General features: G+C 39.4%; 1 protein-coding gene across 1 annotated transcript in view; it reads right to left on the reverse strand.

The window, feature by feature from the left end:
• Positions 1–8,338, reverse strand: part of MCMBP (minichromosome maintenance complex binding protein) — a 31,147-nt gene that overhangs the window by 21,017 nt on the left and 1,792 nt on the right. Inside the window, 3 exon segments of the mRNA XM_015572704.1 lie at positions 1,864–2,015; positions 4,516–4,660; positions 6,443–6,544. Of these exon segments, the coding sequence (XP_015428190.1) occupies positions 1,864–2,015; positions 4,516–4,660; positions 6,443–6,544 (399 nt within the window).

Below are 8,338 nucleotides of genomic sequence, written 5' to 3' on the forward strand. Positions count from 1 at the left end.
AATTCGAGACCCGTGGGGGATGTCGGAGAGCCAGTTGTGGCCCGATCCCTGCAGGCCAGGCCGAGGGACACCACCGGTGCACAAATCCTTGCACTGGGCCTCTAGTTTCCAACTAAAACCAGAAACATGCACAATCTCAAAATCTACCACCCGTACTGAAAGAAGGGGAAACAAAACACAGGATTAAGAGGTTAACAAAAAACTTAGATTGGCCATGAGGTCTTTCACTATAAAAAAACCAACTTTCAAAGTTGTACACCATGATGGTCTTTAATAACTATCAAAGCCCCCTTGGTGACACCCAATGTGAGTATGGCAGGAAAAATACTGGGGTTCTGGTCCTTGTGTTACATACGTGTCATTAAAGTTAAAACCACAAATAAAAATGGATTCTCATCAATCATTTCTGAAACTTATATCACTTGTTCACTTATCAGGATTAAAAAGGGGATAAGCAAGATAAGGGAGCTATTAAAATTTTTTTCTTCTATTTTAAATGCAAATCAGAAATGGATTTTGGTAAGAGAAGAATGGTGAAAATAGTATTAGAAAGTTAGAAACAATATAGGAAGGGAAAAGACATGAATTAAAATATTGTTCCACTTCTGACTGAAATACTTTTTAAAAAAATATTTTTATTGATTTTAGAGAGATGGGAAAGGAGATAGAGATAGAAACATCGATGAGAGAGAAACATCAATCGGCTGCCTCCTGCACACCCCCTACTGGGAATTGAGCCCGCAACCTGGGCATGTGCCCACCTCTTGGTTCATGGGTCAATACTCAACCGAGCCACCTTGGCCAAACTGAAATATTCTTTTTTTTAAAAAAATATATTTTATTGATTTTTTACAGAGAGGAAGGGAGAGGGATAGAGAGTTAGAATCATCGATGAGAGAGAAACATTGATCAGCTGCCTCCTGCACATCTCCCACTGGGGATGTGCCTGCAACCCAGGTACATGCCCTTGACTGGAATCGAACCTGGGACCTTTCAGTCCTCAGGCCGACGCTCTATCCACTGAGCCAAACCGGTTTTGGCTGAAATATTCTTTAAGAATGCTATGGTAGACAGAAAAACGGACCTCCCAAAGATGTCCACCCAAATCCCTGAAGTCTGTGAATATGTTATTTTTAAAAGCAGAAGTGACTTGCATAAATTAACGAACTGGAGATGGGGAAATTACCCTGGATTATCTGGGTGGACCTAATTTGATCACACTGTCCCTTAAAGTTGGAGAATCTTTCCTACCTACGGTCAGATGTGACTATGAAAAAATGGTCAGCCCGAGCTGGTTTTGCTCAGTGGATAGAGCTTTGACCTGCAGACCAAAGTGTCCCGAGTTCGATTCTGATAAAGGGCACAGACCTTGGTTGCAGGGTCCTCCCGGCCTGAGGTCTGGTCGGGACTTGTGCAGGAGGTACCAATCGATGTGTTTCTCTCACATCGATAGATATTTCTCTCTTCCACTCTCTAAAAATCAACGGAAAAATATCCTCGGGTATTATAAAAAAAAAAAAAAAAAGGAAAATGGTCAGAGAGAGATACTGTTGCTGGCTATGAAATGGAGGAGGGGACCACAAACCAAGAAGGTGGGCACCTGTAGAAACAGTAACAGGAAAAATACAAACAAACGAACAAACAAAAACAGATCCTCCGGAAAGAAATGCAGCCCCACTGACACGTGATTTCCCCCCAGGAAGGTCCATGTCGGACTTCTCATCTCAAAGCCTGGGTAAATTTGTATTCTTTTAAGCCACCAAGTTTGCAATAGGAAACTAACACAAACGCTAAGAATTTTCCATTTTAATTTCTGAGACACGGAACACGTCCATGTCCATGTCCAGTCTGGGAAAGGTTTACCTTCACCAGGCATGCAGGGCCCTTCTCTCCTGGCAGTGGGAAGTTCAGGTCAAAAGGAGAAGAGAGGTTCAGGGAGCTCAGCTGTGGTCCAGTAGAAGCTTCAGTTTCTAGACGTTTTGGCTCGCCACACCCCTGGAGACCGCCAACACTCCCTAAGTCAAAGGGAAGCGAGCATTGCACTCACGTCATTTCTAGGGCCTTCTGCAGAGAAAGAGCCTTCCCTTTGTTATGAAGGATGCTTCTGAGCTCACAAACTTGTTACTGTTCTTAAGGAAATAACACATACTAGCAAAGCCCTTTCTCTGACTTATTGAGTCATGGTTTCTCCTATAATAAAATGGCAACAAATTCCCCCCACCAAATTCCAGTATAAGTATTTTTAAAAGTTAATATTTAATATGGTTTCTTTGACATCTCTGACCTAAGGCATATATGGCCTACTGACAACAGAACCACCCTGGTAGAACAGTTTCCTACTTCTAAGCAGAACTGTTGATCACAGAATTTACATACTGTAAGATTCTATTTACATAACACTAGAGGCCCGATGCATGAAATTCATGCAAGGGTAGGCCCTCACAGCCCCGGCTTTGTCCGGAAGGTCATCCAGATGGTTGTTCTGCTCTTTGGTCTAATTAGCATATTAGCTTTTTATTATATGGGGTTCTTGAAATGACAAAATTACAGAGATGAAGAATAGATTAGTGGTTGCCAGGGGTTAAAGACTTGGGGAGGGAGAGCAGAGGCAGGAGAGAGATGGGCATGCTTATAAAAGGGCAATATGAGAAGTCAAGTAATGACTTGCTCCACATCTTAACTATAGCAGTGGGCACGTGAATCTACACGTGTGATGAAATTGCAAAGAACTAAATACGCACACACACAGATGCCTGTAAAGAATGTCAATTCTGAACAAGGTAAATGGATTGTATCAATGCCCACTTTCTGGTCATGATGTTCTACAATAATTATACAAGGTGTCACCACTGGGGAAAATTGGGTCAAGGGTATACAAGATCTCTGTGTTATTTCTTACAACTGCTTGTGAATCCACACTTACCTCAGAAAAAGTTTAAAACTATTTATAATCTGAAAGACTGCCTAGAAACCAACAAGTTAAACTTTACATAAATAATGTACTCAAATAAAAAATTAAAAGCCCGGCAGTATGGCATTCAAACAATCAGACAAGAAATAGGAGAATCAATTGCTTAAATGATAAGAATTACCAAAGATCTGGATTTTATCACCTATTGTTATGATACACCACCAATTTCAATAAACATTTGGGGTAGGTGGAGAAAAAGAGCACTACATTTATATATATTTACTGTAAAACATTCCAATTTTAAAGATATTAAAATATTCCTTAGCATTAAGACAGTAATATGAACTTATCCTATATAATAAAAAGGTAAGGGGGGAAAAATGGACACATATGTAATACCCTTTGTAATAAAAAATTAAAAAAAATAAAATTAAATTAAAAGGTAATATGCAAACTGACCAAAGGGCAGAACAACCAGTTGCTATGATGTGCACTGACCACCAGGGGGCAGACAGTCAATGCAGGAGATGCCCACTGGAGATCAGTGTATTCCCATAGGTGGAGCACTGCTCAGCCAGAAGCTGGGCTCACAGCTGGCAAGTGCAGCGGCAGTGGCGGGAGCCTCTCCCGCCTCCAAGGCAGTGCTAAGGATGTCTGACTGCTGACATCCCCCGAGGGCTCCTGGACTGCGAGAGGGTGCAGGCCAGGCTGAGGGCCACCCCCCCGCCCCCGAAGTGCAATTTTGTGCACTGGGCCTCTAGTAAAATAGAATAATACATGGTTAAATGAAATTCTTTAGTAATTTTTGTTTACCACTGATTCATATTTGCCCTCTCGACCCGATCTGACAGAGATCAATTAACTAAATTTGTTTTATCTCCTCTCTCTTTAACGTGTCCTCTAATTAAAGGTGCTGAAGAAAAATAACTGAATATAAAAAGAGAAATAAAGACAAACATATCTACCTGGCATAATAAAGAAATTCACCATGCATAAAAATGTTATTGGTGAAATCAATGATATACCAATTCCGAAATTCTCTCTTGCTTTGAGAAAATTTTCAACTTTTTGTCTCCTGGTTCTAATCAGAATTAGTTGTGTTTTAAGAAGTAAGCCACTACAAACATATATAAATAGATCAGAACTATGACCATTCGAAGGGCTATCTTCTTTAGAGTTTAGGAATGTATCACAATTTCCTGACATTTTCAGTCTTACTAAATTAAAAGTACCACTATTCTGAAAGAAAAGAAGAATGTTTTCAGATATAAATAAATCATTTTTAGGATAAACCACTCTGTTTCCATATTAGTTGAGCTGAGATAAAAATGAAATAAAGAGAAAATACCCTTTTCAGCTAACCATTTGAGACCCTTAAAAACTGACAGCAGAGCAGCCACTTCTCCCTACCGGATGCCTAACTGCAGTCTGACCAGGGTACTGTAAAAACGCACAGAACCAGCTACAAGTCTGATAACCGTGAAAGCAAGGTTGTCAAATCATTGCCAGCTCCTAAACTTAGAACTGTATTATACAACAGCTCATTCTGAAAACCACCTAATGAGAGAGCAGAAGTCTGCAGAAAGCCTGTGAGCATACACTACCTGTTTGTTTGGCACCCGCATGCTGCTCTTTCTGTTTATTAGGCTGTAGGTCCATATCTTCATCATCTTCATAACTCCTCTTGTGACGACTGGGAGTGTAAGATGTTGAAGGACTGACTCGAGCTTGGTTTGCATTAATATAGGCGTTAAATAAAAAGTTAAGAAAAAGACCACTATGTACTGAGGAATGTCCTAAGTTATGTTAATTATGTGACTAATAAAAAATTGCTAATTTGGCTATTTGCTCAAAACAAAAATGTATTTTTTTTAAAAGGCTGGACTTCCAGATTTGGTCATGAGAAACTAATGGATTAATTTATGCCCCCTACCTACCGCTGCTGTAAAGAGCTGTAACACTGGACAAAAGACATGAAGCAGCTATTTCTCTTTTTATTGTTTTGTTAATCCTCACCCAGCCGAGGACATTTTCCAATGATTTTTTGAGAGAGAGTGGAAGGGAGAGGAAGAGAGAGAGAGAGAGAAAGAGAGAGAGAGATGTGAGAGGGCCACAGCAATTGGTTGTCCCCCACACATGCCCCGACCAGGGCCGGGGATCGAGTCTATAACCAAGGTACATGACCTTGACTGGAATCAAAGTTGAGACCCTTCAGACTGTGGGCCGACACTCTATCCACTGAGAAACTGGTTAAGGTCTGTTGTCAATCATTAGACAACAGGGAGCATAATGTTACGATCCTTGAATGAGTAATATACTGGGTGAACTCCACTTTATCCCCAACTCCCTCTAGGGGGCATTTTCTAAATCGCAACAAAAAAGAAGTGGAGACGCATCTCTTGCTGGGTAGAGATAACACAGACTGGTACTAGCAGGGAAGGAGTTCCCCTGTAGAAGACAGAAGAGGACCCAGAAATCGGTGCAGGTTCCATTTGGGTCTTTGGCTGAATATAAAACAGCGGATGCACAAGACCAGATTCCTTGAAGTCTAGCTAAGAACAGTTGCTGGCTGGCCGGGAGCTAAATGGAGGTTCTGGAAGTTGCACAACACTTAGAACTGGACCCTGCGGAACATTCCGGGCACTTAGGTGAGACCCAGAAATAGCACATGGCATGAGTAAGAACTATGTCCCATACAGCAAGTTACTCCAAACCCACCTTAATGAATCCCAAAACTAAGCTATGACATTCCAGAACAGGCATGAGGAAGCTATGGTGAAAAATCAGGACAGTGGTTGCAATCCTAGAAAAGGCAGAAAGGAACTTCCTGGAACTAGTTCTTCACTTTGGGGTATAAATCACTGACGTGTACTCTTAAAATCTATGCATTTCAGTGTATATCAACTATGCCTAAAAAATATTACTAACTAGAAATTTAAAAAAATAAAATAAAAATGAGCCCTAACCGCTTTGGCTCAGTGGATAGAGCGTCAGCCTGCGGACTGAAGGGTCCCAGGTTCAATTCCGGACAAGGGCATGCGCTTTGGTTGTGGGCACATCCCCAGTAGGGGGTGTGCAGGATGCAGCTGATCGATGTTTCTCTCTCATCGATGTTTCTAACTCTCTATCCCTCTCCCTTCCTCTCTGTAAAAAATCAATAAAAGTATTTTTTTTAAAAATAAAAATGAGATGAATAGTTTCCACAATCACCTCTCAAAAGAACCAACATATTGTTCTCCCTTAAGAAAATTAGAATTAGTTGTAATTTAAAACTTTTTAACTTAATTATCATGGTACTCTTTTTTTCCAATATATTTAAATCTACTTTAACCTTTTAACAGTATTTCACTATAGGAATGTACCAATTTTATCACTTCTCAGAGATGAATACTGTAGATTGCTTTATAGGGTTTTTTTCCAGTTAGCTTCACTGGGATAAAAAGACTAAGTTTTTAAAAACTCAATCTAATTTATGGTCTTTTCAATTAAAATAATCAAGGACCATAATAAGAAAGTTCAGATAAAGGATATTTCTTTTACCCACACAGATTCCCCAGGCACTGGAACACAATAGAAATTCTGTCTTTCCAAAGTGGTAGTTCGTGGAGAGTTTAAATCAACTTCTTGTTGAGGCTGTGATGTACACAAAAGTATTTTTAAAAATTAAGAAAAACAAAACAATTAACTTAGCAACCACATTTTTAAGCTATTTACCATAATAATTATTTCACATTGAGTAAACTGAATTAACAAGCAGCTAACTAAATCCAAACCATCATTTTTTAAAAGAAAACTGACATAAAAATAATTTTGCGAGCAATAATCAATACTTTGCCTTCCCCCAAATCAAAATACACAGCACCCTATGTTACAAAATTAAATCCTGTTAATAAACAGGGTGCTTTATTTTTTTTAAAGACAAAGCACATGGTAACCCCACTGTCTCTTTCATAGAAAACATATCAGAATCAGCCTATATAAAAGGAATTTAATGAAATACTCATTACAAGGTAGCTCTGAGATGCAATCCAAGACTCAGCTATTATTCTCTTAAAAAAAGCATATTCTCTATCTCATAGATGCTTAGAAAGTGTTAAAGTACCCAATATGTAACATTTAAAAACTACTTTAATAAACACATAACTTTATAGTACAAAAAATCCTCTTAAAAATAAACTAAGATGTATATTTCATTTTGTAGAGGGGAAAAAAGAGGATCCAAAAGACATCCTGAGATCATATGTATAAGCAGGGTTTTCTGTTTCTCTTTCCAGGCCTGACGTCCCCTTTTCCTGGGACGGTGCTTTCACGTATGAATCTTGAGCCACACGGTATGAACTATCTTTGCCTTTGGTAGTGTCACAGATGGACAGTCGCATCTATTTTATTTTCCTATTCCCAGGTACTACACAGACTGCATTACTATGTACCAGGAAAAGTTGTGTATTAAAATATTAGCCTCATATGAGGGGGGTTAGGGCTCCTAAATCAAAAGATGCAGAAAGCATTTAAAAGTTGATTCATCAGACTTGGCAAACATTTTACCTATGCAAACACTCTGAAAGAAAAACGACATTGGGAGACCTGAAGGTCATCATGTGTAAGATTAAACAAATTCATCTTTCATGAGTCCATTTCTCTAAATCATTGTAGGAAGTTACATTTTTGTTTAATAAAATCTTTTCAGCAACCTTCCAAATTAGGGTTGTTGTTCTGTCCAGATTGGGCCAATGAACCAGAACACTTTAATTCAATGAGGAGGAACTTGTATGAATAAATGGGCTGGGATTAGGCTTTATAAACCAATCTCTTGAGGTTTGAGTAAGCAAGAGCCAGACTCCCAGAGTGAAAAAAGCCCTAGAAAACCTGATTTAAAAGGATGGTCTGCAAGGCAGAGAATTAGACCCAATGGCTCCACCGAGGGCCCACCTTCCTCCTGAGGCCCTGCCCAAGCTCCTGCCTCCTCCATCCCCACCTGGGGCACTTGGCTTCTTTCCCAACATTTACAATTGCTGTTTCAATGGGACCACATGAAAAACACAGGGAGAGCAAACGATGGGAGACATTGGGGGCTGACATATCTATTTTGAAATGCTGATAATCTTTTTCTACTATTAAACTAGAAATAAATTTTAAACTGTTCCGTTATAATGCCAGGTATGTTGAATAGGTTTCTTTGTGAAATTAAATTTAATTATGCGTGTTGTTCATGATCAGAAAAGCAGTTGTTTAAAATGGAGATATACTGGGTTCCACTGTAACTGCTTAATATTAAGTTTCTACCTCAAGACTGTCCCATTCACAACTATAACTGCACCAGGATTCTGCCTTCTTACCCTTCCCACCACTGATATGTAAGAGAGCACCCAGTGCTTCCTTTCATCAAAGGATTAAGTTTATTGAAAACTATTTTCTTTCCAGGGAAAG

Source organism: Myotis davidii, unplaced genomic scaffold (assembly GCF_000327345.1).
Source record: "Myotis davidii unplaced genomic scaffold, ASM32734v1 scaffold72, whole genome shotgun sequence".
NCBI classification, from domain to species: domain Eukaryota; kingdom Metazoa; phylum Chordata; class Mammalia; order Chiroptera; family Vespertilionidae; genus Myotis; species Myotis davidii.